The 18,627-nt window shown below is 28.9% G+C and overlaps 1 protein-coding gene across 2 annotated transcripts in view; it reads right to left on the minus strand.

Annotated features, from left to right (window-relative positions):
* LOC123297601 (paired box protein Pax-6-like) overlaps positions 1 to 18,627 on the minus strand; it is a 110,621-nt gene that overhangs the window by 50,695 nt on the left and 41,299 nt on the right. For both annotated transcript variants that reach the window (XM_044879341.1, XM_044879340.1), the window contains exon 5: positions 8,942 to 9,227. In XM_044879341.1, coding sequence (XP_044735276.1) covers positions 8,942 to 9,227 — 286 coding nt within the window. The remainder of the gene's footprint in view (positions 1 to 8,941; positions 9,228 to 18,627) is intronic.

Raw genomic sequence — 18,627 nt, forward strand, 5'->3', positions numbered from 1 at the left:
ATTTGTATTGGAATAGTTCTTAGGAACTATTGTAACGTTTTACTGTAATATTACTACATATTATTGTGTTATAATAAATAGTTGACCGTTTATATTACATGGTGTTTACATGTTTTAGTACTATAACAATATACTTGTTATTACATGGAGAAGTATATTTGTTATCCGTATATTATATGTATGATAATAATAGGTACAACATTCATATTAGGAATTAAAACCATACAAACATACAACACATAGTGTGTTTGTTATAACATATATGATGTTAAATAAATAAATCATTCCCTTATTTAATACCAATTATATAATATATACCTATAGTATACAACATGTTAGGGTGATAAAATATAACAGAATGTATAATAATTGTAAAAAAATATTAATCCAAATTAATAAAAACAGCGAAAAACTCAAGTTTTGAAATTGTGTTTTTATAAATCCGGCTTGAAGGACCAAAATCGTTTAAGTTATAATTTGTATAGGTGTTATAAAAATAATGAAGAAAATTCTTAAATAACTTTAAATACAGCAATACGATAAAGAACTTTCGTTTGGAACTTTTTTCGACTGAACAGATTTCAAGAAATAGGTATTTGAATAATAAACTAAAGAAGGTTAAGTTGTAGTGACGTTGGTTAAGTTATAGTGACTGTCTAAGTTATCGCGGGACAAACTTATGCCATAAGGACCATTGTGGTACCTCCATTTTCTTGACTATTTCAGTACCCCATTTACTTCCACTCGTGCATTCCTCCAAGCACTATCCAAGATTTGTTATGACGGCAGAAAGCAATTTTGCAAGGTGGTACGTTCTACCTAGCTGAGCAATTTGGCACTTTTAACCTTTGACTGGTGTTAAACAAAACAGGCAAATACTGGCCGTGCTCGGTACACTTGGAATCATTATGATCTTCCTGACGTTGCAGGGTTGCCAAGTCTTTTCTAATAGCCTGAGAATATACCGATGGATTGATCCGATGGCCCGATCATTTGGTATATGTATGCATTGCATAAAAAATGCACTTTCTACATATAATATTGTATGTAATCTGATGCATTTTTTGTGCAAATGAGTATATGAAAATTCCTATCGGGCGGAGATTCCTGTTCGATTCTACGAGCACACAGTTACCACGTCGGCCGCACATCTGAGCAATTTTCCCATTATAAGTGGCGAGAAGTAACAATGTACTTTTTGAAATTTTGAATATATATTCTTAAAGTGTTACTCAATTTACTATTTTAAAATACCTACTAAAAAAAGACTCTATAGTTTTGTTTTGAATATTCCAGAAGGGTTCTTATTTCAGTAACAATGTTTTTATGGTTATTCATGTAATTAAGGAGTATTTTTCTGATTTTGTAAGAATATCTTCGAAGAATAATAAATGTTGATTGATATCCCTTCATATTACGTTTAATAACAAAAAAATAAAAATAAAAACATAAAAAAAGCATAAAAAGCAATGTCATATCACAATAGAAAATGGTTGTGTGCATTTTTCGTTCACTTATTATTTTCGAAGTAAATGTTTGTGAAAAAGTCGACAGTTCAGACTAGAAGAAGAAGAAGAACAGTAGTTGTAGTAGTTGTTATGATGCGTACTAACAATACACAAACGAAGAGAAAACCAATGAACAAGCCAAGCAAGTTAGAGCTAGCAAATAAGTGAGAACAGACAAATTGACAAACAGACATAGTGATAGACAGACTATAACATGCTGACAGATAGACAATCGGTATAATGGGCTACATCGTCATCATAATAATCATCTTCATCACATTTACACAGATAGTACGCTAGCTGACTGACAGTTTATATTCCTCACTGGTGATGGTGATTCTTTGCTATCGCAACGATTTTTTTTTTTCTTTATTTTGTGTAATCATCATCGTCGCGATATATAAAAATGAAAAGTTCAATCCGTCATATACCTATACAATGAATAATACTTATAGTATAGCATTTCAATTCATCTTTAATGTGACTTCTTTTATAAACGTATTGTTGTGAATTTAACATGTTCTTTTTTTCTATTTATAGAAATACAATATTCATTTATTATTTTTTCGAGTGATTAACGAAATGGTTTTGTAGTATGTTTTATTCTCAGTTGACCTAAAAAATTTTTTTAGCCAGTTTTTAAAATATTTATATATATTTTTTGTTTAATCAAAGTGAAAGAAGCTCTGATTCGAAATTAAAATAAAAGATACTATTTCTTTTTTTTTGTCAGTATTCCACAGTGGTCAGTCTAGGCATCGTTGGGTAATATAATGGATTGTGGTCACTCTAACTTTAAAAGAAAATTTCAGTATTCCACAGTGGTCAGTTTTACACAGAGATAAGGTCACTCTAACTTTAAAACAAAATTATATTGGACTTGGCTTCTCAGTAATTGAATTTTCTAAAATACTCTGAACACTTTGGAGCCTGTATTGTATCTTGAACACTTGAGACATGAAAGTAACGTTAATAATTGTGAAATAGAGATAGTATTTATTCAAGCGCTTAGTAGGAAGGGCGGCGAAGTAGAAATAAAGTGCAGCCAAACTAATAACTTAAGCTAACTTAAACTTAAATTAAACTGATTAAGTAATTAATTATTGCATCCGATATTAAAATATACAAAAAAATTTCATATTTATTATATCATATACTTAAAGTGAAAACCAATTTTTATCTTCCGGTATACGCTAGTAAAGTATTCCGCCAACTCGTGGTTTATTTTATGGTTGGAAACGTTACTTTTTTTTCTCCATTTAAAATCATTCAAGAATATTATGGAAGAGTTCTGGGTTATTATTGAGTGTGTTTTCACAATTAACAACACAACACTTTCAATTCGATCGTTTTTTAATCATTTTATTGAATCATGATTTAATCCCACTTGTAAAATGTGACAGTGATGTTTCTAACCACTGTTTTACAAAATAAAACACGAGATGCCGCAAAGGTCGACAGCCAAAAATACTTTACTGCTGTGTATATTTTGAGAGCTTTTAATGACAGCCTGGAAATTTATTTTCTGCGACTTTGTTTGTGACAAATATTTTACAATTTTACTTTTATACCTATCACTTAAAATAGAAATGTATGTAATGATGAAAGTAAAATTACATCAACTCACCGGAAATGATTTTTTATGATTTTGCGATTTATGCTATACATCTACGACCAAAGCTACCTAGCTAATTGAAAGGTTGATAACCCAAATAGTCAATACAAATTTTCTTACACCTCACCGTGAGATTTCAATAATTAAGGTTCTACTGTATAGTAAAATTACCGCCAATGATCGCTTTTTTACAATACTATGCTAGATATTGAAATTACAAGTAAATAATTGTTTTAGAAAAGCTTTCTTATTACACTTACCGACATTTAAGTAGCAATGTGCACCAAGACCAAAACAAGACTAATTTCACTGTCGTTATTTTACACACTTAGGCTTGAACTTTGCTCTTTGCCTTCCACATTGGTTTCGGTTCTTTTTAACTACTTCTGCCTAGCGTAATTGGTGTGGTACTTTGATCTTGCTCTTATACATAAGATCAAACAAGACGTACAAGAAATATAGGTGCTAAACCTATTACACTAAATTCGCTAAACAAAGATTGTCGAATACAATCTTGGTTTGATCTTGGTCTTGGTCTCGCTCATCACTACATTTAAGTTTTAATTACGCTAGCTGGGCTTGCGATCTAACATGAAGCCATAGTTGTTCCTTCCGAAAATTTATAATATCCACTGATGATCGTAAAATAGAGGACTTATTCGTGCAGTGAATTTATTTATCGTGTTTATTGGTACATAGCATAAAGGTTATAAAGAAGGAGAACGATCGCAATAAAAAACATTGTCCCAATATTTTGAAAAAATAAGTGAGGCGCTGGGATTGCTAAGTTGTATCATTAAATGCGGGCTGTTGTGCGCTAATATACTACTTACCGACGACAGCGCGGCTGGTGGCTGAAAATGAACTATAAATTCTACAAATTTTCAGGGACAGGTGCGCTAATGCTTTAGTACATAGCGATCGTTCTCCTTCTTTATAACCTTCATGGTACATAGGATCAGAAAACTGATTAGGACTTTGCTGCTTAGTTTCTTTTGGTAAGTTGGTAACAAATTTGTTTGGCTGAATATTTATATCGATTTTGTTTTTCGGTCGAATATAATTTTAATATTTAATATTCATCCTATATTAGATTGTTGGAGTGTAGTGGTAGGTGTTAGTGTTCTTATTTTCACCATCGTCCTTTTTTTTTATAGATGTGCGAGATATTGATCTCACATCCCCTGTGGTGTCTTTGTCCTCGTGTACCGCCCTCACGCGACACCCGCTGTCTTTTACTTATGTACATATATAAAACCATTCACATGCATTTTATTCAATACGTTTTTAGAGGAGATGATAATATCTCTTCTCTACTGTATTACACACAACATTTCTAGTATCTAAGGTATCTACTACTAACTGATTGTACCAATGCCAGTCGGTAGTCAATTGTTGTTGTCTTTTTTAACACTTTTTTTTGTTGATAATACACTTTTTGTTTTCATTCTTGTATGTATGTTAGGTAGGTGGTATGTATTCAACTTTATGTCGGTTTATTTGTGTTAATACCTGCACCAGAGACTGACTATATGATTTTATTTTGGTTTATTTTTTTTTATTACAAGCTAAAAACTAACTTTTCTTAGTTGGGTAGGGAATTAATAACGTGGAATCGCTGGTAGTTAAAGAAAAACATATGAATTTTTATTAGGTAGTAACAAAAAATTCTCAAACCGAGAGACATCAGTTCTTATCAAAATTTCTTTGCAAAAATAGTTCTTTCATGGCCTTTTTTTTCCAAAATTGATATTTTAAAAATTATTTTAGAAGTAAGTCAAAAATAATGATCTTTCGGCCAAGTTTATTAGTTACTTCGAGAAAAAGATAAGGGCTTACCGATAGCATAAAATGCTTACAAACATTAATTGAGCTTTATATAAAACATTGTTACATTTAAAACTTAATAAAAAATCAAGGCTATAACCTTAAAGTTTATTCCTATTTGCATAAGACATATCGAAGGATCTTTTCAATCATACCAACTTTTGATAAGTTTTGATGACCGGCCTGTTTGAGTACACAGTCCCATTATACTTCCACGATAATAGATTAAGGATCGTTTAACTCTTTAAAGGTAAAGCCTAATTAGAAGATTTTTAAAATACAAACGAATAAAGCAAGCAAGTACTAGTGGGGTCGTGAACATAATAAACTCTCGTGTAATTGCTGTTTCATTATTTTCATTTTTATAAAATATCTATTGATAAAAAGCACAACTTTTATATTATTGATCTGTCGTTTATTTTAAGCAGACTTTTTGTTAGTTTCCACACCGGATAAAGGACAATAAAGGCAATCGGCGCCCTAGCTTCGAAATAACTTCTGGGAGTATCAACTCTTTTATGCATATAATAAGCAATTTAAATGTAAAAATAGACTGTGGTCGCGATCCAAATAAGTGTTTTTTGATCTGGATAATGTCTGGATACGAGACTTACTTCTTTTTGTAGCCGTTTTTGTAGCACGGAAACACTTTTTTTGAAGTCGATTTAAAATTATATTCAAATATTATGCATTCATCTTTAAAATTCTAAAGTCAGTAAAAATTAGTAAAAATTTTTACTGACTTTAGAATTTTAAAACTAAAGCTCCTGGATCCTACATAGATAAGCTCATGAGGGATATCCCAGAGGAAGTGTGTAAAAGGTAGTCGAATATAGACTTGCAATATTTAAAACCAAGGCCAATCTGAAAGTGCCAAAAAAATGTACAAGCCTTCTCATTCACACTTAATTCAATAAATCACATAAAAATGTTTTTGAACAAATACTGCAAACTGGTTAACATGCCGAAAAGCACAAGTGAAACAGGTTTTGTGGTATTAATACAGCTTGTCTTTTATTTGCTAGAGTTTTCTTCATAATAATCTTTTCAATATTAATATGATACACTGTATATATGTTCAGATCAAAGATAAATGTTTGAATACCTACATTAATTTCAATTATTTACATTCAAAGTTTAAAAAGGGTATAATAAGTTATATATAGGTACCAATATAATATCTATTTTAAATTTCCACAAAAACAATCTACTATACATAGGTTATATAATATATATATAATGGTGAAAATTAACCATAGACAGACATTTAGATAAATGGTTAAAATTTAACGTAAATAAACGAATTATATATAAATTTATCCCTCAAAACCACAATATCTTGTTGGTGTGGTCGACAAAGAATGGGTATCATATACAGAGTGTTCTATATTTGTTTGCAGATCTTTCGCTAGTTGAATAAGCTGAGAAAAACAAGAAGAAAATGTTCTTTACCAAATTTTAATCTGAGGCTTAATTTACGAGATAATTAATCTACTCTTATATTAATCAATTAATTAAAAATACATTCATAAAAATAAAATTCATCCAATAAAGCACTTCTTAAACAAAGGATGTGTTTTATCATAGTGTGAAGGAGTTACCTGAATGCGAAATTACAACAAAAAAAAAGTCTAAAACAAAATACATTATATCAACTTACAATTTCAATACACCCTACATAGTTTGTCCGTGAGTACACGAACCGTTTCGATGAAATACATGCTTAAGGTAAGTAATATGCGCAAGATAGGTTGCGTACAAAAGTTAATTTACAAAGAAAGGGAGAGTAATAAAACTTGGTTAGTTTTTATAATAATACCTAAGTAGCCAAATAGTGTTCTTTTTGTAGTAATTTTACATTTAGGTCACTTCTCCACACTATGATAAAACACATCCTCAGTTTAAGTAGTGTTTTATTCGATGAATTTTATTTTGATGAATATATTTTTTATTATTATAAAGTAAGTTAATTAATGGCTCCGATCCAAATTAAGTAAAGACCATTTTCTTCTATTGTTTTGTTAGCTTATTCAGGAAGCGAAAGTTGTGCAGACATTTATAGAACACTATGTATATAATTGATGATAATATTCAATGAGAACGGTAAAATAGGTATATCTTTCGAGTTATACTACTGTTTGCTATATACGAACCCTGTGTCTATGTTTGGTACATAGAAAAGCCTTCGGGTTATTTAATAATTGTTGTTACAATGTATCGAATTCATTTTGTTTGTATAATAACAACCACCACTGACAAAACATATGTCGACGGTATTTTGTTTGTTAAAGGTTTGTAACATTGAAAACAAAATAACACACACACACACACATACATACATACGTATGTAAGCTTATTAAATGTTGGTAGCACTTGTAAATGTTACTGTTGGCTGTTGTTCGGTGTTTACTGTTTTAGAGTTAGTTTTCAGAAACAACATTTATATACATAAATAGAAATAATCTACAACCATTATCCGGGGGATGCAAATGACAGATTCGTTAAATTGGTTAACCAAAAACACTTGTTTATTTTTATTGCCTTCAGGATGTTTGATTATATAAATTTATACAATTTAATAATTATATTATATGTGGTTGCTTTTTCATAACATTCATATATTATTATTATTCAAAATGTTTCTCATGCTCTGTGATGTGATGTAGGTATCTTTGTTATAATTTTGATTATTTTTAAAAATAAATTTTATGTAATTTGTAAATTTGTTAGTTATTTATTTCATTTATATATTCAATTATATATTGTATTAAAAATGCTGTAATAATACGTTAAGGATGTACGAGCACCAAGGCAATTTTAAATAAAAAGCTTTTTTTTAACATGAAGTTGGATTATTTAAATAAATGTGACTCCAAAAGTAGGCATATTTAACATTGGTCTTATTGTTAAACGGCAGATGGATGATATGTTTTCATATATTTCTCCAAAACTAGGAGATGCGAAATTTAAAAAACTATTTAAATTAAAGTTAAAACCTTAATAATTTATTGAAAACAAATTTTATAAAAAAATGCATCATTAAAGTCGCAAATAAGGTACAAATAAATTTCAACCCTAAATCTAAAATTTGCCTTGATGCTTGTACTACCTTAAAATATAATAGCTACAAAAGTGCATTTCACAGATAAATGTGGATATTTACTTTTAGGTAAAGTATCATAGCGAGATTCAATTAACAGTTAATTTTAACATGCGGCTCGAGGGATCAAAAATATTTTTCGATATTTGACTTTTATATCAAAGATAGGTACTAATTGAATTTCACGTTTTTATAATGGACAAGCGACCTGACCCGGCTTCATACGGGTGCAATGCTGATACTAAGTATACTTCAGAATGTCTTTATATGCAAAAATGTGTTTATTTACGACATCACATTAGAACCCTCTAAAATTATAAGTGTCTCTACTATATTATGCTTGTATTATACATAAAAACCTTCTTTGAATCAGTCTATCTATAAAAAATTGCATCAAAATCCATTACGTAGTTTTAAATATAGTAGTAATAGTAAAATGTTATGGAGCTTCAAGAATAAATAGATGACTCATTTCTCAGATTTACGTTAATCAACTGCTTCCAACTATACCCCTTATAGTATCCAACAGAATTCATACCATACTAAGTAAAAAGTATGTCAATCAATGAGTCAACACAATTTATTTTATTTATTCGATTCGTACAATTGGAATAAAAATAAAAAGTGCTGATCTAAGTACAAAAAGGAGTTTGAAAAGTCTTCAATGAGATTTGGACTGACTTAAGAGATGGAATTTCGAAAAACAGAATTTAGTTTTAATTAGTGATTACCATTGACACTAAAACCTTCAACTTTATTAACAAAAGAGAAGTCTTTCTTAATCTTCGTCCATAAAATTATATATAACCAATATAGAGATATATTAATAAGAAAATTTTTAGTATAAATAATTTGAGAGAAGATAAAATATACAAAAATGATTTCACTTACCTTTTTTTGAATGCATGTCGTCTGGTAAAATAGTACAACCAACTGGATTAGGTCCAGGACTTATTGGTTGTAAGGGAAACGGACTACCGGCCGATGATGGATATGATGACCATGGATTTGGACGTGTTGGCCAACCGGCTGTTGTTTGTCCGTTCAATATTCGTAATTTATCGTATACTGAATCAGCACCATGAGGCGATGAAGATATTGGTGATGAGCCTGATTGCTGTGTTTGTTGTTCTTTTTGTGCTGCTAAATTTCTTAAAACTCGATTTATTGACGAAACCTGTAAGAAAATAAATTTTAAAATTAACAATTATTACAATTTTTTCAGAAAAATGCTACAAATAAAGTGTGTTACTCAATAAATACTAATTTAATTTGTCTTTTTAGTCAATTTGGCATTTGTTGTCTTTGTAATGAACAAAGCCATGTTGTAATTTTAGCCATATAATATAAGCATTTACGAAGTAATTACCATCGAAGGGCTTATATTAGACTAGCTACGCCCCTGCGGTGGTACACGCGATTAAACGAGATTTTGAGAGTTTTTATCGTTTCTGTGCAAATTAATCAAGCCTTCTTGGGAGAACTGCGTTAAAATCTATTTTACGAATTATTACGAATCCCATTAAATAAGAACCGTGATTTTTCCCGGGATAAAAATTCGCCTATTTCATTTTCTGACCCCAAATATGCAAAAAATCATGTCAATCCTTTGCACTATGAAAAAATAAAAATATCCCACGGGAACCATACATTTTATCGGGATCAAAAAATGTCTGTGCCAAATTTCATCCAAATCCGTTCGGTAGTTTTTGCGTGAAAGAGTAACAAACATCCATCCATCCATAACTTTCTCGATTATAATATATATCTGATAAGAGTTATAGCTTAGTCTTTAAGGTACTATTTTAGCCGATTCAGTTTCTTTTCTTTCTTTGATTTTTGTTCTTAGAATAGAAAGGCTGATAAATCTTTTTCTTCTTCTTATTTTATTATTTCTTAAATTTTATTAGGTTTATTTTCAGACGGAGGTTGGTGTATTTTATAATTATCGGTTTTCTCTTCTTCACGTTCAAAACTCCAAACAACGTTTTCTGAGGGATGGAATGAATTTTACCATTTCTATACTAAGCCTGCAATGGAAATTTATGAAGCTCAACAGATTTTTTCAAAAATGTACGCGTTCGAAAGCGTTTTCCCTTACAAATTCTTTAAATGATTTTATCTGTTAATATATTCTCATTGATATTTAAAATAATTCAATTAATTTTTCAAACAGCTTTTAGATATTTTTTGAAGAGAGATTTTGATCCTGATAGAGGGTTATGTTCCAAAATAAAAAATAGCAAATAATCTTTACAAAATTTTAAAATAAATTCAGTAAGTTGTTGTAATTACATATTAATAAATTTCTTTCAATAAGACTAATATCGAATTCTCATCAGCAGCATGCAGAATACGGGGGGTATAACCAGTTACAATGAACGCCTGCCGTGCGCCCATAGCTACTCACTATTGGAAGTATGCACTCTAGACGACTTTACTTATATATATATGGCATTTAATTCATAAAACAACCCCTCTTCTGTACTCCTTACTACACAACAATAACAACACTCGCTCGTTCCTCTGGGTCTGTGCTAACATCTTTTTATTTTTTTTGTGTATGTCGCTCTCGATCTTTTGAAATAATATTTTTTAACGTTTGTGATTGTAGTAGTTGTACGGATAAAATAAAAAACGATAAATAAAAAAAATAATAATTTTACTAACTTCTTTAAGTGTATTTGACAGCACACCGAAAATAAAATGCTTTCAATTGCTTTTTGCATTTAACTTATTGCCTATAATATTTTGAAAGTTGTACGATATGTCGTTTCGATTCTTATATATTTATAGATTTCGTTGGAACAACAAGAATGTAAGAATGAATTTAGTTTATGGGTTTTATATTCTTTATATTCAGTTCTTTTATATTATATAAATTTTATTATTGTTTTCGAAAATATATTTCTTTCTTTATTATATTATAAGTACATATACATAAGTTAACTATTATGATGTAAGAAAAAACGGAGCAAAGGAGAATGAATTTCGATATGAATCGATTTTTAGATGCATTGCTATTGTATCTTAATTAAGCGTTGGTATATTTAAATGCTATCTACACACATCAAAGTCAAACGGTTGTCAGTGAATTATCTCGTATTTTGGAAAGTTTTATGCACAATTATTAATAACTTAGTGCTTGAGAATGGGAATTCGAACGGTTTATAAGATGGATCTTACGGACTTAATATCCAAATACCCTTTGTTGCTTATTTATGAACTTGTACTGAAAATTTCAGTGTGATATTTCTTTTCATTTTTGAGTTATCGAGCTTCCAGACAGACAGAAAAACGCAAAAGGAGTAATAAGGTCATTTTATGAACACCTATACCAAAATTTTGTTCGTAGCATCAATATTTTTAAGTTTAGTCCCAAGTTCGGACTAAACTTAGTATACCTTGATATATATTACATATATACAGGGTATAAAAAGTAGTAAAAGCAAAATCTCAAGTTTTATTTCTTCAGAATCGAATTACGGAATTTCACAAAATAGCAAATTAAGTCTCTCTCGGTAATGCAAATTGAAATAGTCTTTAAAGGAAGAAAATTTGCCGAGAGACTCAAAATAGAATTAAGAATGACATGAGCAAAAAAAAGGGAAATTATATTAAGATTATGGAGCTGAAATCATTGATAATTAAATTATTTATAATAATTAAGACTTATAAGTGGCAGCTTGTGTGGTTGGTGCCATATTTGAGGTACCCAACGCTAATATTAGCCCTATCCTTTTTTATCCTCTCACATTATGAAATTCGTGTAATGAATGATAAAATGACGCTTTGTTTCGAAATTATTCTCTGTAAACAGTTAAACGACAACCCAGTTAATCATGCCTTCTTACAATTTCTACGCAATTGCAAGCATGAAGTAATTGATAATTTAGCTTATACGGCTTCGAATTTTGTTTTTCAGATTATGCTTTTAAAATGTATTCGCATAACATTATAAATGTTTATGTTTTAAAAAAAAGCATTAAATAATTAACTACTATAGCTTAAAACCGTTTATAAAGTACAAAAGATCCACTTTTATAAATAGAAATACCTAACATACGTAATCTATTCAAAAAGACATTAAGTTGACAATAATTTGACATTTCCTGTATTTAAATGTCGTGAGCATTAAAAATAAAAATTTTACAAAAAAGTTGTTAACGAATAATTATTTTCAATTAAAGATTAATAATGATTGATAGAATGTTTGAATAGAGAAAGTGTTGTAATCGATAAAAACCAACCTCAAACAATTTCATTAAATATTAGTATTTCATACGTTTCAAACATTCCTATGTTTAACTGAATTGCAATGTTAATTAAAGTTTCAAATAAATCGTTTATTTATTAACATCTTTTATTATGGGTATATTCTGAGCAATACGGAATATTCATGAAATTTAAAGGTTCAAATATTTTTCTTCCGTAACTTTATTGACTGGACATTTAAACTAAACCATTATTTTAGTAATTAATATCTTTTTAATCACTTAAAGTTAATTAATAAAAGTACAAATTCAGTGAGGGCATTTAAAAATTTCTTAAACGGAAATTAAAATTTTTATACGGACGTGACATCATAGTACGGGCTTCTCCACAAAATAAATAAATAAATCTACAAAATAAATGGTGGAAAAGCATATAAATGATATATAACATTACATATTACTATTCAAATGTATTTATTTGCGCTTTCACCATTTTATACCATGCATATATGAAATATACATAGTATATTAAGTTTAGTCCAGAGTTTGTAACGCTTAAAAATAATGATGCTAGGAAAAAAATTTTGTCATAGCTGTTCATAAAATCACCTAATTAGTCCATTTCCGGTTGTCCGTCCGTCCGTCCGTCTGTGGACACGATAACTCAAAAACGAAAAAAGATATCGAGCTGAAATTTTTACAGCGTCCTCAGGACGTAAAAAGTGAGGTCAAGTTCGTAAATGAGCATCATAGGTCAATTGGGTCTTGGGTCCGTAGAACCCATCTTGTAAACCGTTAGAGATAGAACAAAAGTTTAAATGTTCTTTATAAAAAAATAAAAAACTTTTGTTTGAAACATTTTTTTGTAAACATCACTGTTTACCCACGAGGGCGTTAATTAGGTGCAAATTTTATAGTATGTATTAATATAGGAATATCAGTTGTGTGTGTGTCTATTTAAAAGTGAATATCTTTTGTTATTTACGTGACGTCAGAAAAACAAACGATTGCGCATCAACACTGTCTATACATTTTTCAAGTGTTATGTGATAAAAAAATCAACACTGACTATACATGGTATTTCAACAATTAATTCAGTCAATTGTTTCTTTTCCCTTGTTTGAATTCATTTAATTATTGTGGCTTAAAAAAAATTTTATTGAAACATTTACATATTGTATCGGAATAGCCAACTGATCTCTTAGTAGAATTTCAAGCAGTAATCAAACATTGAAATCGGGTGTAAGTTCCAAATAAATTAACAATATCCTTTCTCATTTTTTTAACTCAGTGTAATTGCCATTAATGAATAAAATATCTTAACACTGATAAGTCCCCGGTCTGACACATAAATGGCGTCGCTAGTATTAAATGCATATTATTTTTATATAGTACCAACCTTCAAATGATTCGTGTCAAAATTTGACGTCTGTAAGTCAATTAGTTTGTGAGATAGAGCGTCTTTTGTGAAGCAACTTTTGTTATTGTGAAAAAAATGGAATTTCGTGTTTTGATAAAATACTGTTTTCTGAAGGGAAAAAATACAGAGTCCGGAAACTCATTATCAAGCCAAGTTTTTGCTTCCACTGTATTTTTTCCCTTCAGAAAACAGTATTTTATCAAAACACGAAATTCCTTTTTTTCCATTTTTTTCACAATAACAAAAGTTGCTTCACAAAAGACGCTCTATCTCACAAACTAATTGACTTACAGACGTCAAATTTTGACACGAATCATTTGAAGGTTGGTACTATATAAAAATAATATGCATTTAATACTAGCGACGCCATTTATGTGTCAGACCGGGGACTTATCAGCCAACCTATTAATTATTTTAATAAAAAAGAGACATTGTTACAATATTGTTAATCACAATAACAAGCTTAAAATTAAATATATAAATTGACATATCTCATACGAACATACAAACACACTCTTATAACACAATGTTTAAATAGTAAAAATGAATTAAACAGCGGAACTTTACAAAACAAAAACGATCTTATAAAATAAATATCGGAAAAGGGATTCTAAATATTTCGACATAATATTATACACTCTTCTTTAATAATGGTATACAATATATATTATAGGGAATAGTGTTGTACCTTAGGAAGAGAATCACTTTGCAGTTCATATTAGAATATCCCATAGTTATTGCTATCTATTAGGCAGTACTTATTCGGAAAAAAAGTTTACCCATCGGAACGCAAGTAATCAAAAAACTTCTTGTACATGAATTTTTGTTTTCAAATGAAATAGAAATAAATTTAACTACAGTGTTTTGTGTTTTAAGTCTGATTCTGCTTAAACACTGAATCACTTGTCAGCATGATTATATAAAGATGGGTTGTTAATGTTACAATTACTTTGTCTACTTTTGGATGTTATCACGCACAGACGTACTCCTATTGACCTTGAGTCAGTCAAGAAACCAGTTAAAGCTGTTGCTGGACGATCCAAGAAGTGAATCAATCACAAATAAATTAAGGCGTATTCGATCGTACGTTTTAGACCTAGAGGTTATTTCGCCAATCAGAGCTCTAAGGTCGAGAGATGTCATGGAACACCCAGTAAGAAATATGTTCCTTTCGTACCTTCCTACTTTATAAATGTAGCCTTTTTTTGAAAATTTGAGTTATTAATTTTAGTCAAAAATACTTGTTTTATTCTTTTAAACATTTAATTTTATAACTCTTTTAACTGTATGAATTAATTGTAATAGCAAAATTCTTCTGATTTAGTAGTCAACCCAATATGTGTGTACATTACAATTGGTTTGATCAGGACATTTATTATGACAAAACATAAAATTTCCTTGTACTTACTTTAAATTATCTCTGTTATCTTTAACTTATGATAATTCACTTTCACAGCTCATTATTTAATGTAAAAGCATAACATTTTGACAAATTTTGACAAGCTGAATCGATTGAAAAAGTTTTAGTTTTCTAGATGATCTACGTGAAAATGGTCGGTTTTTGGTGTAGGATTTTTTTGTAACAATTTTTTTTTGTTTTATCTCCCAACTCGTAAACAATTATAAGAACGATAACATGCGATAAGGAACATAGTTATTAAACTCTTGCATAAGATTTTTATTATGTGTATATTCTCAATATTGAATTCTTTAAAGATGCATACTATGTAGAAATAATAGTGCTATAGAGAGACTATTTCCAAAGTTTTATGATCCCTGGTACGATATTCTCTTCCATATATGATCATTTATGTAAAGAGAGTGAAATAAGCTGGCGCACGTGGCACGTGTCTGACGGACGCTTAACGACGCCGTTGTAGCGTTATATACATTTGATATAATCTCAACAAATTTAATATATTAATCTTTATTTAAAATACTTGAATCGTTATCGGTGCCGATCTCATTATTATATGAATTTTTGAATATTATATTATATTGAGGGGGAGAGATATACGATATAATTTAAGTTATCAAATAATATATAAAATAAATACTTTGTATTAATAAATATATTTCAAAAAAAATTATTATTAAATATATTCAGTCATCCATATTTGAACGATATATAACAAATTTTTTATATTTATTTTTATGATAGTTATCTTTCTGTTTCTGTATCAAGTTGTGTTTTTATGTAGGTATTAATAACGTATTATTTCTGTCAATAAGTAGGATACTTTTCATTATATTGTGTTATCAAGATTATAAAGGATTTCTTTTTCAAGTGTTTAATAATATTATTTGAATTGAGTAAAAAACATGTGATTCGATTTATAAAAAAAGAGCCTTTTTATCTTTTTATTAGTATAGGTCAAAATTGAAATTTATTTTATGAAACACATTTTTATATAAAAGAATTTTATAAATAAACTAGAGTGATACCCAGCCGCATCGATGGGTTTAAAAGTAAAGATTGATAAAGTTTGCTCTCGCTTATCACCTTTCTATCACTTGAAATAATGGTAAGGATTGTGAAAATTATTCCAGATATCGAAAAATTTTATTCATACTTTTCGTCTTACTTTGTCAAGTTGTAACATAATTCATCATCAAAATTGATTATAAATATTTTTTAAATGTCCCCACTATCTCTTGCTCATACATCCTTAATTAGTACGGCACAACGGCTTTTTTTTCAATAATTTATTAAAGTTTTAACTTTAATTAAAATAGTTTTTTTTTTTTAAATTTTCCATCAAATAGTTTTGGAGAAATCTATGAAAACATATCATTCATCTATCGTTTTCCCATAAGACCAACATTAAATATACCTACTTTTGACGTCATATAGTATTTATTTAAATAATCGGGGAACTTCCCCTAAAATTTGATTTAGACTTGCAATTTTATATAAAAAAAGAATCAAAACTTTTAGTTAGAATTGCCCTGGCGCTCGCACACCTTTAACTGCAAATACTATCTCTATAAGATTAAATTATTTTTCAAGTTAAAATTCAAGGTTTTCAAATTGATTGTAAAGAGTTGAAGTTATTTATACAAAAGTTTAGGATATGTATAATATTATAAATTTATGGTATTAAAAAAAATTTTAACAGTGTCTAATTTATTACCTATTTCGTTCTGTATGAAGTGATAAAAAATTTAATTGAGGTTCTTTTTAGTATTTTCACTTTTTTTATATAATAAATAGAACGTTTAAATGACATAATAAAAAATAAAAAAGTATTATAATAGGTCACACGGACTAACTAGTTAGTAGTGTATATCACATATATACCAAACAGCGAACGATAGACGTGTATAATCACACAAGCGCAACAAATCGATTCATCAATTTTTATCCATAATATTGGAGTCACGTGTCTAAACAGCTTTATTATGTGGAAAAATAAAATGAGAATAATATTATAAAGAAAACCAGTTATATAGATGGATTATTTTGTTGTATTATATTACATATTTATTACAGAAAAAGAGTACACAACACTATTTTTTTTATTATTTAGACTAAAAAAAAAGAAATTTATTTCACACAATAATAAAAAAAAAAATTGTGTAATATTTTTTAATATATGTTCATGGTTTCATTTTTTACTGAAAAATGGTTCATTAGTAGGTGTATAAAATCACTTGCACGAGCATTGTATATTAAATTTTATATTAAATATAATTACATGGTATTTCTATAGAGGGTTGTATTAAAAAAAAATATATTATATTCGGTTCTACCAGCCATTGTCAAGGATGGATTTAGGATAGGTGCAAATTTTGCTTTGAGGGTGCTCCTTAAAAATTAATATAAACTTAAAAATTAAATTTGACTTAATTATTAAGTTCGGTGCATTAACATGGAGAGAATTGTTGAAATACTTTGCATAGCATGTGTTGAGTGGCATTTCTTGTAATATTTTAAATAAATTGGAAAAGTTAAAAAACCAATACAATTATGGGGGCCTTTTTGTCGGCATTTGTTTTGGTTTTCGATGACTTCGAAAATTCTCGAAAGTGTTTTCTAAAATTTTTTTCCGTTTTTAGAGAATCTTTCACAAAAAACTACCTGAAAATTTTCATTTGACCGTGCAAAAACGTCAATTATGCCGTCGTAATTAATTTCTTCGACTAGTTGGGCTTCAATAGACAGTAATGCAAGTGCATTAAGTCTTTCTTGGCCCATGCTTGCGCGTAAATAGGTTTTAACCCTTTTAAGAGGAAAAAAAGATCTTCCTAAAAAAATACGGAGAGCAATGTCCACATTCGGATAAACATCTCGAAGATTCCGTGAATATTCATTCAATACTTTTTTCTTTGTCTCCAAACTTTTTTTTTTTTTAATCAGGTACATACAAATCTTCGGTATTTTTATTTCACACTAAAAACAAATTGAGAAGTCATTTTTTGGATTAAATAATTTCAAAATGCTTCATACACGTGAGATTAATCTCACTAAAGGAATAGAAAGTAAAGAACATTACTCGATAAAGAATATCATTGATCGATTAAAAAATTAACATATTACCCACACAGATTGAGAAGTAGATTAATGAATTGGATTATAATATTTTCTATCGAAAATTTTTTATAAAAACTATTCTGAACCAATTTTTATAATTGATTGTTTTTACTTTTTTGTGACTCTAAAATTTTGGCATTTCATAAATTTTGCCGCCCTTCAAATTCGGTCGCCCTAGGCCCGGGCCTCACGGGCCTAGGCCTAAATCCATCACTGTCTGTAGTTTATTTTTAGTTTACTCTATACATGAATATATACTTTCTTTCTAGTTCATAATTTTTTGAAAATGAATCGATGACAATCAAATCTTTGAGGTAATTAGATAAACCTACAGTAATTAAACTAAATCATCAATATATTTTATGTTATTTACATATATAATTAAATGAAAATCAATTGTTTCCACTTG

This window comes from Chrysoperla carnea, chromosome 4 (genome assembly GCF_905475395.1).
Source record: "Chrysoperla carnea chromosome 4, inChrCarn1.1, whole genome shotgun sequence".
In the NCBI taxonomy this organism is placed as follows: Eukaryota; Metazoa; Arthropoda; class Insecta; order Neuroptera; family Chrysopidae; genus Chrysoperla; species Chrysoperla carnea.